Source organism: Ceratotherium simum, chromosome 34 (genome assembly GCF_057802395.1).
Source record: "Ceratotherium simum simum isolate JZ-2026a chromosome 34, ASM5780239v1, whole genome shotgun sequence".
NCBI lineage: Eukaryota > Metazoa > Chordata > Mammalia > Perissodactyla > Rhinocerotidae > Ceratotherium > Ceratotherium simum.
Window position 1 is genome coordinate 6378925 of NC_141933.1, and position 20461 is coordinate 6399385.

The following is a 20461-nucleotide window of genomic DNA, read 5'->3' on the forward strand; positions in this document are numbered from 1 at the left end:
AGTCTGGGTCTCCATGTGGGCTAGTTCTCCAGCAGGAAGGACCCCAGGGTCCTCCGGATCCTCCCCTTCTCCTTGCTCCCTCCTCCTCCTGCCAGACCCCCAGGATAGTTCTGGCCGCACAGGGCATGTCTCCAGGTGCCAGCCCACAGCACCTTACTTTCTGGGAGCACTCCTTTTGGGGTTCCTTGGCATTCTTAAGTATTTTGATCATCTCCCCAAACTATGTTACAAATTCTGGGGTGGGGTCAGGGAAGGGAAGGCAGGGACGGAGACCCCTCAGTCCCAGCCTGCCTGCCTGGGTGTAGCATAGAGGAAATTAAGCAAACCTGGGTTACATGGCCCCGTGGGAAGCGCTTCTCGCGATGTCTCCTTTGATCTCACTCCAGCCCACACACTTGACTATAATCCTGCGAGGCAGTAAGCACAGAGCCAGGATTTAAACTCTAGATTCTGACCTTAGACCCATAACAGACTCAGGACAGCACAATTCTCATTCTGGGTCGGCCCAGAGTGGCTGAATGGTCGAGTCACCTGGCCACTCTGAGCCTGTTTTTCCTTCAGTAAAATGTTGGGGTGGGCTCGGCTCAGTGGGTGGCGGCTGGTGGGAGCGGTGTGTCACCGAAAGTGCCCCAGGCAGGAGCGATGGGGCAGATCTCCACACCTGCCTGAGAGGCCAGCCTCCCCATGCTGGGGAAAGGCTCCTCTCCCTGGGCCCTGCTGCCCTCTGCTGGTCGAGGTCCAGCCACCTGGCCAGTGCCCAGGGGAGGTCAGCGCTGAGGCTGGGAGTCCCCTCCGGTGTCCACATGCCCAACTCTGCCACTCAGTGCTTTCGGTCCCGCTCTTTAGCTTTCTGAAACCTGTTTCCTCATCTCTACAGTGGGGATTGTGAGGACTGAATGAGGTAGGATTTGCAGAATGTCACCTACAGTGCCTGGCCAGACAGGACTCTGTGGTGCTCCTCTCGTGGGCAGACAGGAGCAGGGGTCCTAGAAGAACCCTGTTTCAGATGCCCGGGTGCGGTGGGGGAGCTCTGTGTCTGTGTCTTTTGTTTACTGAGAAGCACCTCCCTGGCCCTCCCATCCCCAGCTCCCCTCCTGTTGATCTCAATGGCCGGAGCAGGCTTCTGAGTGAATATCGGATGCTCCCCTCCCCTGCTGGTTGTGTCTACATTGCAGCTCCCATGGAGGATGGAGGATGGAGGCTTAGAAGGCAAGAACCACATCCTGCTCACTCCCCCCCGCCACCTGGTGTTCAGTGCCTAGAACAGGGCCCACGTATGAGAGATGACCGGTACATATTTCCTAATCCAATGCATCGTGGCTGCCCTGCGCCCAGCGCTGGACCAGGCTGGTGTCTCCTCTGCAAACTTGGGCCCTGGAGGAATTCCAGCCCCATCCTCCCGGCTCCCCTCAGAGGGTCCAGCCCTGTCCTGCCGGCCTTGCCAAGAGCCATCTACTTCATGCTTCGAGTCCACTCCTCTCTGACGCTTCCCATCCTCGTCATCAGGAGGGTCTGAGCTCCCTCCCTCATCCTCCCAAAGCGTGATGACCCATATTGGGAAGAGGGGACCGACATCCATTAAACACTTCCAGGCTTGCTCCTGCTTTGCAGATCCTGCAACAACTTTGCACAATAAATAATGACCCTCATTTCATAGTTAACCACTCTGATTTGTAGTTAAGACTAAGTGAATAAGCACCAGTTGCGTTAACTCATTTAATCCTCCCAACACGCCAGGAGGTAGGTCCTACCCCTACCCTCATTTTACAGATAAGGAAACTGACACGGAGAGACCCCTAGTGACTTGTTCAAGGTCACAGAGCTGGCAAATTGCAGAACCAGGATTTGAACCCAGGAAAATCCCCTACTTTCCACACTCCGACCTGTTAGGCCCTGGAATGTAGGGTGGGCAGTCAGCTGTTCTGTTTTGGATCACTCTGCCCCTCAGCACCGTCCCAGGCTTTGTTGATTCCCTAGCCAGGGGCTTTAGGATGACTTCCTGGGGGCCGTGAGTGCTGATCCACCAAAGGAAGGGGCCCCGGGAGCAGGAGGAGGCCGGAGAGAGAGAGAGGGTGGCCTGAAGTGGGGTAATCTGCCAGCCACCATCCCCTCCCCACACCCAGATGTGGGGCCCTGGGGGGCTGTCCAGGCGGAGGGGAGAGGGAAGTTTCATGACTCACAGAGTGTGCCCCACCCTGCCTGCCAGGATGCCAGGGAGTGGCCTGTCCTGGAGATGACTTGGGGTCCCCACCCCCACCCCTTGCCTTCCCGGCAGACAACCCCAAGGCTGGGCGGAGGCGGTGTGGAGAATGAAGACACTGTGGTTTGTGGCTCTTGGCCCCAGCGGGCCTCTGGGCTGCGCCTTCCCCGTCTCCCACTCATCTGGCCAAGCCGCCCTGCCAGGCGGTGTTGTGAGGAATTGAAACGGGGGCTTGGCTGGCGAGGAGGAGGAGAGGATAACAACAACCCATAGTAACAACCCTGGCTCCTCAGCCCCATCTCCAAGTGCTGCCACTCACCATGCCCTCCTGTGACACCTGGATGGCTGCGTGCGGCCGCCTGGTGGGATGGGGGCCTGAAGCTGGAAACCGGCCACCTGATGGTCCCGCCTCTCCCAGTGCCAGTGTCTCAGCGATGGAGCTCACCTTCTCTGTGTTTCTCATGCACGCACGCACCGGGAGAGGCCTGCATTCTTCCGTCACTCTCAGAGTCCCCACCCTTCCAGCAGTCTACCCTTGCCACCAGCGCGGCTTCCCAGCCCAGAAGTCACCTGGCCTGGACGTGTGGTGGCTTGTTTCCTGTGTCTGGACATCTGCAGCTGCCCAACTGGTCTCTGATTCCCACCTCTGCCCTCCCAGCCATGCCGCCTGGTCCCGCCACGCCTGTCATCTGAAGGCATCCAACCTGGCCTTTCCCACAGCATGGGAGGAAAAGCCCAGTTCCTCAGCCAAGGGGCCTGCGCAAAGACAATGGAGGCTTTGGTGTGCGGGTGGGTCCGTGTGCGTGCAGTGAGGTGGGAGTGAGGAAGCTGGGGACCCACAGGCTTCCTGGAGAAGGTGGTGTCTGAGCTGGTCTCTGGGGGATTTGCAGGTGGAGGGGTTTGAACAGGCAGGATTGGGAGGAAGGGCATGCCAAGGTGGGGCAACAGCCTGAGCAAAGGCTTGGAGGCTAGCATGGGTCGTTAGTTAGTGCTCCTGGGGTATGGCTCCCTGGGTGTGGCTGGAGTGTCAGGTGTCCTGGGCAGGGAAGGTGGGCTGTGGCCAGATGCAGGAGAGCACAAGTCCCCAGCTGGGGAAGCTGGACCCCCTTCTCTGGGCAGAGGGGCTGTGGAAGGCTCAAGGTGGCAGGACTAGATCTGTGCTTTGGAAAATGGCTCTGCCAGTGGTGAGGAGGATGACGGAGGCTGAGCCCGGAGGCTGGGAGATTATGTGGTAATCTGGGTGGGAGTGGATGAGGGCCTGAAGTGGAGCACTGATTCACAGCATTCATCCACTCGTTCAGCACATGCTTCTTGAGTGCTTCCTATATGCTGGGCACATGGATCGGGAACAAGCCCAGTCCATGCTCTCGGGGAGCTGGCAATCCAGTGGGGAGACAGAACTATGTCAAATGGTGATGAGCTCTCGAAGAAAGTGCAGGAGAGCGGCCAAGGGCGGGGGCTGGAGAGAAAGTGAATGTGTGTGTTCCTGACCCTCCTCTCCAGCGGCCCCCATCAGACTGGGCATGTGCCCACTGCCCCCTCTGTGCAGTGGCCCCAGAAGCCCCTCCCCGGCACACCACAGCCTTCCACCTCCCAGCCCCCATCCTGCTTCCCCTGTGCTCACAGAGAGCACTTCTTCTCTGACCTGGACCTCCCAGCATGCGTCCTGGGAAGTGCAGTGATCGCCTGAGTTGAACTTCAGTCCTGAGTCGAACTTCAGCCAGATGAGATGTTGAAGCTGCAAGAGTGTCACTCTCATAAGATCACACAGCTATAGAAAACGGCAGGACTGAGATTCAAACCCAGATCTGCTGCTGGCTCCAGAGATGGAGCACTCTGCAGGCCAGGCCACATCCTCAACTAGGGGCTGAAAACAAAGATGAAGGAGACGAGGATCAAGACTTCAAGGGAGCTGAGGCCTAGTGCAGGCAGACAGACGTGCAAGCAGTCAGGGGACAAGCATCATAGCAACATACCTACAAGGGCTCCAGGAACACACATTTTGGGAAATTAGAGAAAAGAGATATCAGAGCTGGGCTTAGCTCACTGGGCTTGGGGGCGGGGTGTGGCAGGAAAGAGGAGAATAGGGAAGAACATTCTGAGCATGGAGTGTACATTGGGAAGGAGTAATCAGGCTAGAAATGTAGGCCAGGAAAAGTTGTTTCCCATTCCTGAGCAGCTTATACTAAAACCCCGGAGTGAAGCCTATAATCCAGGTGGGGTTTTCCGAGCAGGCCCCTAAGATCATTTCACCTGCCTCAGCTCAGCTCTGTAACCTGAGCCATGAGCCCTCACCTGGAGGAAGTGGTCCCTCCCCTGGAGCTGTTTCTAATGAAACGGAGGGGATGGGTGTTCTGGCTGGTTCTCTGTGGGTGGGCCTCATCCAATCAGTGGAAGGCCTTAACTGGTTCTCTGTGGGTGGGCCTCATCCAATCAGTGGAAGGCCTTAAGAGAAAAGACTGAGGTTTCTGGAGGAAGAAGGAATTCTGCCTCAAGTCAACAACAAAGAAACCCTGCCTGAGTTCCCAGACTGCTGCCCCACAGAATTCAGACTCAAGACTGCAACATCTCCTCACCTGAACCACCAGCCTGCCCTACAGGTTTTGGACTTGCCAGCCCCCACAATCGTGTGAGCCAATTCCTTAGAATCTCTCTCTCTCTCTCTCTCTCTGTATATCCTATTGGTTCTGTTTCTCTGGAACCTGACTAATGCAATATTATTGACTGTATTACATACATTACATCTATACAATATTATCTATTGTATTTATCACCAATAAAAGGAATACTGTGAACCTTTTGTGAGCAACTGCTGTGAGTCAGGCACCTGCCAAGCTCCTTGCATGTGTCTCATAACGCTCTTACTCACCCACAAGCTCCAAGACATCAGCTGTGATTGCTCCCATTTCACAGATAAGGACACTGAGGCCCAGAGGGTTTGAATAACCTGCCCAAGTTCCTAAAGTGATGAAGCTGGGTTTGGATCCAGGTGGTTCATCTGGCACCTACATGGGGTGGGCTCTTATCCACCACGAAACATGTGTGTAAAGGCATTTCGAAACAAGAGGCATGACACGACTGACAAGTGATTTTAGTTGTTAGTTACCACTGGGATGGGCAGGGCGAGGTGGGAAGGGGCAGGGTGTGAGTTCTGGCCGGAGGGTCCCAGCAACGCAGGATCCTGAAGGTGCAGTCCCAGGAACAGCCGCGAGGTGGCGCCAGGCTGCACAGGCCGCTCCAGGATGCGGTCCAGGGCTGGGAGCTGGGACTCTGTTGGTCATTCCGGGGGTCTCCAGGCCTCAGAGCGATTTCGCTCCAATCCAGGGATCCCAGCCCCAGGGTTGGGGGCCCGGCCTCGGTGGTGCGCATCCGTTTGAGGTGAGAGCGGCGGGTCACAGCCTAGGGACCGGGTCCAGCCCGGCCAACTGGGCAGAGGTCAGCACCCAGCTCCTTCCTATGCTGCTAGGGCGGTCGGGGCAGGGAGGGCCCCAAGCCGTCAGGTCACCACGCAAAAGCTCCGGGTGATCCGCCGCCAGAGGTTGCGACTGCGGCTGCTGAGGGCCACCTCGGCCGCCTCCTGGAAGACGGCATGGACGTTTTCGTGGAGCAGAGCCGAGCATTCGAGGTAGGCCACTGCGCCCACGGACCTCGCCATCTCCTGACCCTAACAGGGAGAATGGATGGGGCTGCCATGAGGTGGGGACCGCTGGGGGGCCTCACGTCCAGCCTCCCCACAGCCCTCTTCACCACCCTAGGGAGTCTCCAGGACAAGAGTGGAAGGTGGATTTTTCCAGGGCAGCCACAGTTCCCGCTCCTTGGCTTGACCAAGGGCATCCATGGCTTCACTGGGTTTCCTGCCTCAGTTCTGGGCTGGGTCTCTGCCTCCCAAGACACCAACTAATTAACTTCCCAGCCTGACCCGGGCATGTAGCAGAGAGGGACCCACAGACTGAAGAGCTGGGGGTCCTCTCTGGGCCTCAGGTTCCCCATCTGTGGGTGGGTAGGACTATCTGCTGTGCACACCACTGGCTCTCCATTCCACAGGTGGAACCTTCCGGAATATTCTAGGTACCACTTCCGAGCGCTGGCAATTCCTGACCCATGACCACCACCAACAGAACCCATACCGAGTGTGCTGGACACCTGGCGCTGCTGAGAGGCTGGGCCGGCCCACTGTATCCCAGAGGTTCCCTCTCCCGGCACCCCCATCCCAGGCTGGGCTTCCTACCCTGTGGTAGGTCACGGGCTCCAACTTATTTTTCCGTAGCTTCTTCACCAGCGACTTGTCCTTGCGCAGGTCGGTCTTGCAGCCCACGAGGATGATGGGCACCTCCTTGCAGAAGTGATTCACCTCTGGGTACCACTGCGGAGAGGGTGGCGGCAAGGGTGTGCGTGTGAGCCATGGAGAATGCTGTCCCTCTCAGCTGACGGGGAGAATGGGCCAGTCTCCTGCTCCCCAGGCAGACTCCACAATGATAATCAGCACAGACAAGGTTTAGAGAGAACTACTCTGCGTCAGGCTCTAAGACTGCACGCATGAACTCATTAGTCCCCCAAGTCCCTGTGGAGCAAGTTCTAGCATCAATCCCATTGTACAGATGCAGTAAACTGAGGCTCAGAGAGGCTACATAACTTGGCCTTGGTCACACAACGGGAAGTGGCAGGATTTGAGCCCAGGGAGTGGGATGCAGAGCTCTGCTCCCACTTGCTCTAGAATCCTGCCTCTGCAAGGTAAGGGCTCGGTGGCTGCCTCCCCAGCAGGGTAGAATACGTAAGGAAATAAGTGATCCTTTAAAAATAAAGCAGCTCACAAAATGGCTGCAGCAGCTGTTTGCCTGTTGGAGGGAGAGCTCCTTTCCCGTGTCAGCTGCTCTCTGGAATGTGAGGCTCCAGGGCCTGGTTATTTCAGCCTGGACTACAACCAGGGGGCCTGGAATCCAGAGACGGGGGCTTTATATCTCCAGGAGCGCGTGCCTGCTCAGCTGCAGGAAGAATAGGCATCAAACCGTCTGGCTCCGGGAGCCAGATGGGGCCCGTGTGGGGTCCTGGGCGGACTCCCCACACCCCACCCCTCCACAAAACTGCCCTTGAAAAGGGTCACCTCCATGATTCCATCTTGCTAAACCCAACAGTGACTCCTCAGCCCTCATCCTACCTGAGCCCTGACACTGCGGATCACTCCCTCCAGCCCACCCTCCCTGTGCCCGGGGAGGCTCAAGTGTGGGCTTGTCTCTCCTCCGGCTGCTCTTGGCCCCCAGGCGACCCCCCAGCCCCAGTCTAGGCTCTTCCCCACCAGCAGCTCCTAAATGGATCTGCCCAGCCCGGCCCAGCCCTCTCCCAGCAACAGCAGACTCGACTCTGCCTGTCTCTCCACTGGGATGTCCAACAGGCCCCCCATCTCCCACGTCCCCACCCACAGCTTGCTCCTTGTCATCTTGGGAGATGGCAAGTCCCCTTTCCAGTTGCTCTGGTCAAAACGTCTCTCTCCCACCCACGTCCAATCCATCTGCAAATCCTGATGGCTCTGCCTTCGAAATAGATCCAGAATCCACCCACCTCTCACCACCCCCTCTGCTAGCACCCTGGTCCCCGCCAGCCATCTCTCCAGGTCCTGGTGCCTGGAACAGCGCCTGACAGAGAGGGTCTCTGTCAACACTTCTGAATGACTGCGTGCAGCAGACTGCCTGGTTCAAATCCCGGTGTTGCCACTGTAATAGATGTGTATCTTGAAGCAAGTGATCCAACCTGGGGTAATGATAGTGTCCTTTCCATAAGGGTGTTAGGGGGTAAGATGAGTACGTATGTGTAAGTGCCCAGAACAGCGCCTGGCACATGGTGAGTCCGCAACGAATGCTGCCATCATCGTTGTGGTTATTATTACTAATGCTGTCATGGCTGTGCTCTGAGGAACCCTGGAGCAGGCCATTCGCACGGAGGCCGTGGCAGCAGTGGGGGAAGGGCTGTGCCACAGCTGGAGGTGGCAGGAGCAGAAGAACCCAAGGGACTGCACCCCTGACACCTGTGAGCAGCCTCAGGAACCCCTGACATAGCTGGGGAGCATCCTGGGAGGCCGCTGAGAGCCAGCAGTCATGCTGATGGGGTCTGAGAGCTGCTGTAAGCTGAGGCTTCATGCAACCTTGGGTAGGCCCAGGCTGGGCAGACGCAGGGGCCTCTGGGTCACTGGGCATTCTCAGGCAGGGTCACAGTGGAAAGAGCCACAGTGTTCTGAGTCCGCAGTACAGAGCAGGCAAGGAGCACTGGACTGGGAGTCAGAGGCCAGACCCTACCACCAAATTCCCGTGGGACCTTGGGCAAGTTGCTGCCCCTCTCTGGGCCTCAGTTTCCCCATATATATGCCAAAGGCACTGGACCCAATGTCATCCAGGGCCTGCTGAGCTCTGACAGTCTGCCGTGTCGAGGGTGGGGACGGAGCAGAGTGGCCTGGCTATGGGGCCTGTGCCTCCCCAGCCTCCCAGTACCTACCCGGTTGGAGATGTTGTCAAAGCTGTATGGGCTGGTGACATCAAAGCAGAGGAGCAGGACGCTGGCATCAGGGTAGAACAGGGGCCGCAAGCGGTCGTAGTCAACTTGCCCTGGGCAGAGTAGGGGTGTCACTCCCTCCAGATCTCCTGCCTACTGTCAGCAGCCCCTCAACATTGAGGAGGTCATCCCACCGGACGGGGGGCTCTGGATCGGGGCCTGGTTGTGCGCCTCAGGGTCCGACACAAATTTGGCACTTAGCTGATCATTCCATGTGAATGTCCCCCTTGGGGCAGCGTTCACCTGGCCTGCCCATGGGATGTAACCCTTGCCTGGATGAGACCACCTGCTGAGAGAGCCTTGTTCTGGAAGGAGTGGAGGACTGAGGCCATCACTCAGAAGGCTGCTTTGCCCTGGGCTTGGGGGTTGAGGAAAGAGGCAGGCGGGACTCCAGCAAAGCCATCTTAGCCCATCCAAGGTTAGGGGGCTGCTAGGATTCCCTGAGGTTAGCTTTCAGCTCTGGGGTAAATTTGACTCTGAATCCTGGTATAGGCAAGGTCAGGAGGCTGGAGGGCAGAGGTCAAGTTCACGTAGATCTTACAGAAGCTGAAGCCAGGGTGGAATGCTTAGGAGGCCAGGAACAGCCCATCCCTGAGAGCAAAGAGCTGGGGATGCCCCCTTGTCTCCAGGACACAGTGGGCTGCCCTGGGCTGGAGGAGGCAGCCGACATAGGTGCAGAAGCAAGGAGGGGTCAGGCTCCCGGGGGCCCGAATCCTGGCCAACAGCTGTTCCTTGGAGATTGGTCAGCCTCCCTGGTCCAGAAGGAAGGGAGTGGGGCTTGGCTCCGGGCATCTGGGGCCCCGCCTCCACCCTGCCCCACCCCAGCCCTGCACACCTACCTGCTGTGTCCCAGATCTGGAGGTGCACAGGTTTGCCCTTCATCTGCAGGTTAACGGTAAGCCGCTCGAACACGGTGGGCGTGTAGCTCTGAGGAGGAAGGGGGCAAGGGGAAGCTGTGAGGACAGCTTCTGAAGGGAGGTGGCCCAGGCTGCCCGAGCCCAGCAATGCCTGCGGCGCCACCCCTCTTCGGGAGTCAGTAGAGTAGAGTGGTTTCTGGGAAGTCATGGCTGGCGGGGCTGAGGCCTAGCTGTGTGCCCCGTAAGGGCCGGACCTCCCTGGCCTCCTCGACTGTAAAGTGGGAGCATTAAGAGTACCTCCCGCATCGTGTTGCTGTAAGGACTCCGTGAGGCGCTCCATGCAGAGCCCTCGGCATGGGGCCTGGCACGAAATAAGCCCTCCACATGTGCCAGCTACTGTTATTTTTATCTTTGTCCCCCTGGATGGGGGGCTGCCCCATTTCCGAGCTTTCCTTCACGCTGTCCCCTCTGCCTGGAATGACATTGACCTACATTCGTTCGTTCATGAATTCATTCATTCAGTAAACATTAGCACCTTCTCTAGGTCCAGTTCTGGACACTGTGGAGCAAGTAATAAACAAGACTCAGTGTGTGCCCTGGGGAGTACATTGCTTATTGGGGTCCCTCCTTTGCCTCTCAACCTCTCACAATCCAACCAAGACCCCTGCCCAATGCCACCTCCCCCAGGATGCCTTTCCGGATCCCCTCCCACGGCCCCTGCCCCGTTTCTGCCTCTCTTACTTGCCCTGTCTGGCCTCAGGAGGAGGTCACCCCTGCCAGAGGCCCCTCCATCCCAGGCCTGCTCGGCCTGAGCCTGTTCCCTGTCCATAACGGCTGGATGAATGGAGGCAGGACGGGTTTTGTAAACAAATGCAGGAATGAAGAGGGGGCACTTTTACAGATGGGGTCCAAGCAACAGGCGAGGAGGTTTTCCAAACTCTGCCACAGCACAAGTCGTTTGCCCCAAGGGACATGTTGGACTGGCTGCATCTTGGGTCCCCAGGCCTCGCTCGCTTGCTCAGGGCTGGTGGGTGGGACCACAGCCTGGGGGGGACCCTCTCTTTGCCCCTTCCTATTCCCGGTGGGGCCCCCACCTGCCCATGACTCAGGAGGATATGAGCCTGCCTGCCTGCCTGCCCGCCCGCCTGCCCGCTGGCCCTCTGAGTCAGGCCCTGGCCACTGGGAGGGGCAGCCCCTTCGCGATGGGTCAGCGTGGTCCTCCAGGGCACTTGGGAAGCTGCAGGGGGAGGGTGGGAAGCAAGGCAGGTCCCAGAGTGGGCAGCTGGGGCAGATCAAAAAGTCGAGGGTGGCCCTGGGGTAGGGGTTCAACGCACTCTGGACTCTAGCCCCCTGTCAGTCCTTCTACTAATAGGAACAGACAAGGGCTCCACCCACCTCCCCAGGCCCCCCTGCCTGCCCAGGGCCCCTCTCCTCAGGCCCTTTGCCTGGCGGGGGACAGTGTGACATGGTGGCTAGGAGCACTGGCTTTGGAATCAAATGTGCCTGGCTGAGAACTGGCTCTGGCACTCACCAGCTGCGTGACCTTGGGCCAGTCTTCTAGCTGGTTAAAGGAGAAAAGCAGTGTGACAGGGAAGACTGCTGGCAGGTGAGGCCTAGCATAAATGTCAGGGGCAGTGTCCACACCGGCTGCCGGCCGTCCCTCCAGGTGGCACCCCCTGCCCCAGGCCCTCCCCAGCCTGTCACTGTGGAGGGCACTGACGCCTGCTGAGGTCCAGCTTGGCCACCCACTCACCTGCACAGGACCCCTCCTGATCTGAGGTGCAAGGCAGCTCTCAGGAGACACATGTCAGGACTTTGCAAATGCCCGTGGAGATGACACTGTCACTCATTCTCTAGGGAGCTACTGTGTGTGGCCCTTTACCTGCACCATCTCTGATCCTTGCAACCTTGGGAAGTCGGTACTATCCCCATTTTCCTGAGGAGAACAGAGCGGGGAACTGACACGCTGGACAGCTGGCTAAGGACGGAGCCCGGACTTTGTGGCTCCAGAGGCCAGGCTCTGTCCCAGCCACCTGCCTCTCCTGAGGTCATCAACTCTAGCCTCTGGTGCCAGGAGTGGGCAGAGAAGGCCCATTCCCGGCTGTGGGGCTGGGTTGCTCCTCTAGCTTGTAACTGTCACAACCTTTCCCCCTCCCCTGGAATGTCATCCTGGAGACTCTGTATATACCGTCTCTCGTGTTCTTTGACCCCCCAGGCAGGTCACTTTCTGCCTGTGGAACAAATAAGCGCCTAATCTTATCTGTTGAGCTGACCTCGGCTGGAAAAGCAGGGCCGGGCCTGAGGTAGACCGGGGCAGAGATGACTGAGGCGTGGGTCTGCCCTCCTGGGGGCTCACAGACAGATGGATGGATCATAGCAGGACGGGAGACACAGCTCAAGAGAGGAGGGTCAGGGGTTTCCCCCGGCAGCAATCCCATGGGAGTCCTTGTGCGGACCAGCAAGGACTCAGCTGGTTCTGGAAGGCAGGGCTGGTGCTCCCTGCCCCCTCCGATACCCACCCTTCTGCGGGCCCCTGGGCTTCGGCCCTGTGGGAACGGTTGCTGCCCCAAATGCCAGGACTGGGCAGAGGCTGGCGCCCAGCCTGGAGTCACTCCCTGCCTCAGCTCTCTCTTCTCTGCTCCCCCTGCCCCGAACCCCAGGTTGGGCCACAGCCAGACGAGCGTCACTGAGGCCCCTCCAAATCCCAGCCTGCTCTCTGATCTCTGCTCCAGGCAGGAGGCCTGGGAGATGGGACCCCAAGTCTCCTAGCTGCTGGCTCCCTGGGCTTGGAGGGCTGCCAGGAGGAGGAGTCCAGGGGCAGGAGCAGGAGAAGGCTGGTCCAGCAGGCAGAGTACTCGTCGATGCGGAGAGTGTCCTGGTCAGGGGTGGGGAGACCTGCATTCTAGGCCTGTCCTGCCACTGCTGGGCCTAGTTCCTCGAGGTAAGACTCTGTCTCTCTGGCTTCAGTTTTCCCATCAGTAAAATAAAGGCCTTTCCATCTCTCGGACGTTGTGTTTCTTTTAAGTGAAGAGGTCTCTCTTGTGCCTGGAGGCAGAGGGGTCTCAAGGAATCAGGGGCACCAAAGAGGAGAGGAGCCTAGACAAGGCCAGGTCCATCCTCCAGGTGACAAGGATGCCCTCCCTTCCCCTGGCCAGCATCAGTGTGTCCTTCAACACTCACATCTTATAAACTGCGAGATGCCCATTTCCACAGTGTAACCTCTCTGAAATCAGATGGGTCTCACCATCAACGAAGTCTCAGAGCCCAGGACACTGATGATGAGGTGCCACCCCCGCCAACCCCTCTCCTGGGCCTCAGCTGGCCGGCTCCGCCATGGCACGCTCCCTACCGTGCCATAATTGTTGGGTTCCCATAGGCAGCATCCGGGGGCCCAGAAACACGCCTCCCCCCAACTTAAAAAAATGTGACTGGCCAGAGGAGGTGACGTCAACACCATAAACCACAAAACAAGAGTCGGCTCGATGCCGCCACAGTGGAAAGAAAGGCCTGACACTGTTACCAGGCCTGGCCCCTCCTGCCTCCCCCACCGGCCTCCCCAGTGCCTGCACAACCCCAGGGGTTTGGAGGAGGTGGGGACAGGCAGGACGGAGAAAAGGTGCTGGAAGCAACGCCACGGACTCCCAGAACTGGGCTGGGAGGTGGCATGGCGGGTGGGTCAGCCCCTGTCCTGGCGCCTGGGGAGTCCGTGTGGACTGTCAGGGAGCATCTAGTGAAGGTGATATGCCCAGAGCGTCAAGGACTTGCCAGGTCCCACGTGGGGTTCTCTCTCAGCCTTACCTTAATTCCATCTCACCACCACCCTAGGGTCCTCCACCCTATGAGGTTGTGTGAGGGAACGGAGGCTCAGAGAGGCTAAGCAAGGTTCTGAGGGCCACACAGTTCGTTAGAGGAGAGCCAAAGTGCCAACCACCTGTCTGACTGGGGTCTGCTGTGCTCTTGCCCTCCAAGGCAGAGCCCATGGGATGTCCATTACAGGGGCAAGATCTGGGGGAGAAGAGACGATGTTTCCCAAGAAAGATGTTTGCCACCAGTCCTTCCTCTTGCAGGCTTGGAGCTGGGCCCTTGACCATATTAACTCACTCTTCACAGTGACTCTGGGAGGTAGGCGCCATCGTTATTCCTATCACGCAGTTAAGGAAACAGGCACAGAGAGGGTAGGGGACCTGCCCAAGGGCACACAGCTGTAAGTGGCAAAGCCACGATTCGAACACAGGCAACCTGGCTCTCGAGTCCTCAGTCCCTCTTAGCCGCCCTGGGCCACCAAGTGCTCCCCTAAGACCTGCTATGTACTAGGCTGCCTAAGTCAGCCACTGGGACATCTCTCCCAGGTTGGTGCCATTCTTGCCACTTGACCCATGATATTGAGGCCTTCACCCCCCGCCCCGCATGGCACAGAGAGAACTGCCTTTGACCCCACACTCTGCTGGGAGACCCCTAGGGAGGCCAGGCGGGCGCATGTCCTCGGCAGCTCCCGCACAGACGGGGCGCACTGGGGCGCCTGGGCGGGGATGGGGGATGCGCGCAGGCCCTGGGCGCCGCGCCGGCGGGGCTGGCACTCACCTCGGGGAAGGCCCCTTCGGCGAAGACCATCAGCAGCGACGTCTTCCCGCAGCCGCCGTCGCCCACCAGGACCACCTTGACCGAGCGCACGCCGGGCGGCGCCTCCTCGCCCACCGCCTGAGCCGCCTTCATCGCGGGGCCGGGCGCCGGCGGCTGCGGCGCAGCGACGGGACGGCGCGGGGAGGCCGGCGGGGCAGGAATGTGGAAGGGGCGGGGCGGCGGGAGGAAGTCGAGCCGGGCGGGCCGGGGCCGGGGCGGGCGGCCGGGCCCAGGTGAGAGGCGAGCCGGCATCGGGGCGGCCAGGCGCGGCGGCTGGGCTGGGGCCCTTCCCCTCCTGTCCCATTCAGCCGCTAAAGAAACATTTATTGAGCGCCTGCTGTGTGTGGGCGCTGGGGCCAGAGGAGGGGAGACCCAGACTTAGCCTCTGTCCTGAGGAGGGCACGGGGATCTGACAGGGAGAAGACAAGGAGCTGGGCAGTGACAGTGTGTGTGCCAAGGTGTAGACAGGGAAAGAGGAGGCACCTGGCCCACTTCCCCTGGGAGGAGGGAGGTGAGGGTTGGCCGTGTTCACCTACTAGCTTGGTGGGGACAGGGACTGTGTCCCTGGTGCCCAGTATAGGTGGGGCACTGAGCATTGATGAATGAATGAGCATTTCCCCCAGGGCTCTGGAGACAGAGCATACCACAGTCCTCCCTCTGGCTGTTTCAGGCCAGGTAGGAAGGGAGTGACCTGGGCATGTCCCTATGGGTCAGTCGCTGGCACTGCCAGACCTGGCCTGCCTTCGCCAGCCAGCACCAGGAAGTTTCGCTGCAGGCGGCTGACCACCTGTCTCCCCTCTGGCTGAAGCATAATCTGGTGAGAGTGATGGAACCTTCCATCTATAAAGTGCTTGGAGCAGGGTCTGGCATGTGGTTGGTGCCATGTGTGAGTGATTCTTATTCTTTAACCAACACTGATGGCCCCTCTGTGCCCAAAGGCCTGGGGACCCCAAACCGTTCAACACAAAGTCCCTACCTTGAGAAGCCCATGGCCTCGAATGGGAGACAGGCAGGACCTCAGTGTGACGAGAGCTAGAGCAGAGGGAGGGAAAGTTAGTGGGACCGGAGTAGGAAAGAGGGGCTTCTTACCCGTGTTGGGGGTCAGGAAACCCTTCTGAGAAGAGAGGCCAGTTTTGAGGAAAAAGTGAGACACAGTCAGATGGGGGAAGGGAAAGGTGTTCCAAACCGAGGGAACAGCACATGCAAGGTACGGAAGCAAGAGAGAGGTGGGGTGCTTTGGGGGGCCGCAATCCTTCCTGGGATGGAGGGCGAGGTTGGGTTGGGGAGATGGTGCCAGGGGTGAGGCTGAGGGCTAAACGAGCCTGGATGGTTTGGATGCCAGGGATAAATACAAAACTGATTGGAAACTCACTGTCCCCTGACTTCCCACCCTTGTTAGTAGCCAGAATTGAAATCTCTTAAAATGGACACAGGGGCCTCCCCAGATCCTGGACTGAGTGTTTTCAGTGAAGTTCAAAGGAACAGGGGGCAGAAGTCTTTGGGTTTTGAACCTCCCCCCATGCAGGTCGTGACGTCATTCCATGACGGGAAAAAGCACCCTCTGATCCTCACTGTGGCCTCAAGAGGCAGCTGGGGCGGGAGTCACTGCCTCACTGTGCAGAGGCAGAGAGGGACCCTGACTCCTATTCCAAGCTCACCCAAGGCCACCATCAGCAAGGCAATGGAGGGAGCATCCGAGGACTTCCCCGCCCTCCAGGCGCCCCTTCCTCCCCGAAACTGCCATAGGGTTGGGCATGACTTGGCGCTGGGCTGGGTGTGAAGCCACTGAGCAGGGTGCCCCGCCCCAAGGAGTGGTTGGGAGGGGCCCCATCCCCCAGCCATCAGCTGTTGGCCTCGTCATCCCCTTTCCTCCCTGTCGCTCTGTCATCAGGCTTTGGGTGGCAAGGCTGGGAGGCAGGTGGGGCCAGGCTGGGGGTGGAGGGAGTGGAGAGGCGGGCAGATGTGTTTGGCCTTGGTCGCTATGGAGATAATCACTCTAATGACACCCTTGACATGTGTCACACTTTACAGTTTCACTGAAGGTTTCCTAATAATAACAGTGCCCATTAATGGATTGCTCACCATGTGCGGGCACCGTCCCTTTGCACGTGGGAATTATTAGCCCCATTTCACAGATGAGGAACCTGAGACCTAGAGAGGTTAAGTTCTTCTCTAAGATCCACAGCTAGTAAGAGGAAGAACCCGAATTTGAACCCAGGTCTGGCCACAAAGCCAGGCTCTCTCCGCCATCACCCCTCCTACGCGTTATTCCCTTCAGCTCTCAGACTGTGGGGTGGGCAGAGCAGGTGACTCGCCTCCCCCATCCTACAGATTTGGGAACTGAGGCTCAGAGAAAGGCAATGGCTTGTCTCAGGCTAGCAAGACGCAGAGTCAGGATTTGAACCCAGATCTTCTGATATTAAACCCAGCCCCACCCCCACTCCATGCTTATGCTTCTGCGAGAGGAGGATGAGCCAACGCGCCAGGGAAATCTGCCCTTGTTGGCAGGGAATTTCCCCAAGTCTCAGACATCACTGAGCCCTGGACGGCACTGTTTTCTTGGAGTTTATTTTGGAGTCGGGAAGTGGCCTGGGTCACAGTCTGCCTCGCCAGGGTACTGTTTACTGTTTCACTGTTTTTTTGTGGCTGCTGTTTACCACTAGCCTGAGGGTGACTCAGCCCCTTGACGCCCCACCAGTCCCAAGCCGAGTCCTTTGGGTACCCTGCACAGCAGGTCACTGCCCCACAGACCCCCGCCCAGCAGAGGTGGCCAGGCCAGTCCTCGGCCTGACATGGAATCCTTTCCTTGGGATGCAGGTGGCCAGGCTGGCTCTTCCAGGCCGCAGCCAAGCCTTGAGCACCTTAACAGCGAGGACGAAGGCCAAACCATCTCTGTACCCCCAGACAGGAGTGCCTGCCCCAGGCTGACACCCAGCTGTGGCTCAGGATGTTATGTCCAGTTGACTGTCTGGCTGGACAAACAGGGGAAGGGAAGAAAATGAGGGAGCAAGGAGAGAGGAAGGAAAGAGGGAAGATGAGCTGACTCAGAAGAATAAACAAACTGAAGAAATGACTAAAGGCACAAATGGTTACATGGATGAGGGAATACATTGCTCGTGACCTGGCTGTGGGGTCAGCAGACAGGTGACCTCCCTCCGGTCTCCATCTGCTCCATGGCCCCCCTAGCCTTGGCTCCTCTGCCCCATTTTCTGGCACCTCACCCCCATCCTCCCTGAGTCCCCTGCTGTCCCGGCCAGTCTCTGCTGCCCCGGTGTGGCCGCTCTGCTCCCTGCACCATCATTACCCAGGGCTGTCTGCTCCGTGCGGGGTTCCTGGCTTGGCCAGTGGGGTGTTTATGGATGTCTGAAGCAAGGGGGAAAGTGGGTGCCGGGTGGCGGCGGGGGGAACTTCAGAGGTCCAGTCTTGCCCCTTGGGATGCCTTGACAGTGTACACAGGCTCCTCATGCCTCCCTCTGTACCCTCCTCTCTTTCATCCCAAACACCAGATCCCAAGAGCACTTGTGCTTGGCCAGAACTCTTCCACCCAAAGACTTGATGTCACGTTTATTGAGCATCTACTGTATGCCACACACTTGGCGTGTGTCATTTCATCCCATCCTATGAAGTATGTATAATTCTTATCCTTCTTTGACAAATGGGGAAACTGAGGTCCAAAGGGGACAGATAATTTGCCCAAGATCCCACAGCTGACAAATGGAGGAGCTGTGATGCTAACCCAGGCATTTGGGCTGTAGAGCCCCTACATACAGAATCCCCAAAAGTCAGAGGTGCGGGGGAACTTCAGAGGCCTTCTTGGTCAATCCACTCATTCTTCAGATGGGGAAGCGGAGGTCTCGAGAGGAAGGGACCTGTCGCACAGCAAGTAAGCAGCAGACCAGTCTATGGCAAGTGGAACCCAGAAGGGCCTCTTCTGCCGAGTTTCCTTCTGTCCGGCCTCCCTCAGGCCAACTCAACCCTGGCTGCCATTTGATGGAGCCCAGGGCTGGGGATGCAGGCCTCCTGCCCCTGCCTCCTCTCCCTGTGTCGCCATGACTGATCCTTCTGGGTGGGATGGGAAGGCTGGTACTGGGGTGGGAGTGGGCGGGAGTGAGGAAGACCTGTGGTCCAATCTTCATGTTTATTTAGCCTTCAGTTTGTCCCTTCCGGTGTCTGTGGGCACAGACGACCACAGGCAGGAGAGGGGAAGTGAAGTTTGGAGTTGCCGTCAACCGTGGATGCTAAAGTGGCTCGTCCTGCTCCTCCCACACGCGGCCTGGCCCAGCCAATGCCGCTGGTCAGGTCAGGGCTGTCATCTTGGTAGGGCTCGGTTATCCCTGAAGGCTCCCAGACAGAAGGGGCCTGGGACCCTCAAGGCAGGCCCACGCGCCTGGGGTTAGAGGAGGGGACAAGAGTGAGGGGGAAGGAGGGGCAGGAAGAGAGGGAGGATCTCGGTTTGGGCCCTGCTGAATGAAGCTAAAACCAAAAGGCAGCTTGATTGTCCCCCACTGACGAAGAGCCCCACTCGCTGATGTCCCTCCTTGTCACTCCAAAGCTGCTTAGAGCGGCCCCCTTCCTCCCTCTGTCCCTCTGACCTGCTCCTGCCCAGGAACCCTCTGTGGCTCCCCACTGCCTGCAGGACCAGACCCTCAGCTTCACCCTGGCTTCCAGCCTCAGCCGGCTGTGTGGCTCCCCAGACACACGTGAAACCTTTGTGCAGGCAGTTCATGCCCGGAGGCCCCTCTCCCTCCTCCAGGTGTGCCGTCCTCCCTGCCTGCAAGGCCAGTGCTCTTGCTTCCATCTCCTCCGGGAAGCCTTCCCTGCTGTCCACCCTTCATGGGCTCCTGCAGCGGCCTGTCCCATTGATACCTCTGTCTGCCAGGTGTTGGCAGGGAGCTTCCTCAGCAGCTCTCCATAGTCAGGCCCAGTGCTGGGCAGGCCTCCTGGGGGCTGCTGGGAATTCCCACCCAGATCCTCCTCCTCCCACACTTGCTGTCATCTTCCAGGGCAGGGGAGAGGAGGGGAGGGGAAATCAGAGCAGCCTGGGATCCAGAAGGGCTTCTCTGCTGCCCCTTAGCCCCACCCTCCAGGAGTTGCACAAGGAGGCAGTGTGGCTTAGTGGTTAAAAGTGTGAGATCTGGATCCAGACAATCTGAGCTTGAATCTCAGCTCTGAGACTTCCTGGCTGTGTGATCTTAGGCTAGTTACCTCACCTCTCTGAGCTTCAGTTTCTATATCTGAAAAAAGGGGATGACAACAGTACTTACCCATAAGTGTTGCAGGGTTGCAGGTTGGGCCCCAGCACTCACTGAGCTCATACAGCCCTTTTCGCCTCCAAGCCTCTCCCCTGGCTCCCATCTCCCGTCTTCCCCCAACTTTGCTCTAGCAAGATCCATAAATTTGCCACATTTTTGCCCACTCCTGCCCTTTTCTATATGCTGTTCCCCCTGCCAGGAACGCTTTTTCAGCCTGTCCGCCTGATATGCTTCTTCTTGCCCTGAAGATAGTTCAGCAGCACCACCGGGAAGCCCTCCTTGATATTCCCTACCACCATCCTCTCCTGCCAGACCTGGCTCAGGGCCCCTTCTCTGAGTTTCCCAAGCAGCCTGATGGCATTGGTCCTTGTGATGGTCTCCCGACCAGACTGGGGCCTCCTTCCTCTTGGGCACCCCGCAGCAGGGGCAGCAGTGCTCATGGTAACCCATGCAGGGGCCTGAGTCCCTGATTCCTGGAGAAGAGACGAACGCGATTTGGGGCTGAGCAGGGCTCCCGGAAGCCCCTCCTTCCCGCCCCAGCTTTATTTTGGTTCTAGAATCATTCCAGTCAGCATACTCAGTCCCCGCCACGCCCATGCCAGGTGCACAGTCAACATTTCATGCAGTTGGAGGGAGGAAAGAGGGGGAAGAGAAGGTGGTAGTCAACGGCCTGCACCACTTAGCTACTGGGGCAGCCAGAGTTGGGTCTCTCAGGCTGAGGGGGCTCACCAGCTGTGTGTTCCCGGGCCCTGTGCTGGCCTAGGCTGTGCAGACCTCCCGGTGCTGGCCACAGGGTGGACGGCCTGGCCACAGGGGTGGGCCATGGCTGTGTTGGGTAGCTCCAGTCCCGTGACCATCCCGCACCCCTGCCAACATCACTGGGGATAACTAGTTGGGCCTGTGTCTCCAGAGCTCACCAGGGTCAAGGAACAGAGGCAGCCAGCCTGAGAGCCACGCTCTCACCTGTGGGCGGCCCTGTAGAGCAGATGCTG

General features: G+C 58.6%; 1 protein-coding gene across 1 annotated transcript; it reads right to left on the reverse strand.

The window, feature by feature from the left end:
* Positions 1–5275: 5275 nt before the first annotated feature.
* Positions 5276–14342, reverse strand: RHOD (ras homolog family member D). Its single transcript, XM_004437691.3, has 5 exons — positions 14179–14342; positions 9580–9667; positions 8684–8793; positions 6429–6563; positions 5276–5864 (listed from the first exon to the last, which is right to left on the reverse strand). The coding sequence occupies exons 1-5, from the start codon at positions 14308–14310 to the stop codon at positions 5697–5699; spliced, it is 633 nt and encodes a 210-aa protein (XP_004437748.1). The 5' UTR covers positions 14311–14342; the 3' UTR covers positions 5276–5696.
* Between the last annotated feature and the right edge of the window lie 6119 nt (positions 14343–20461).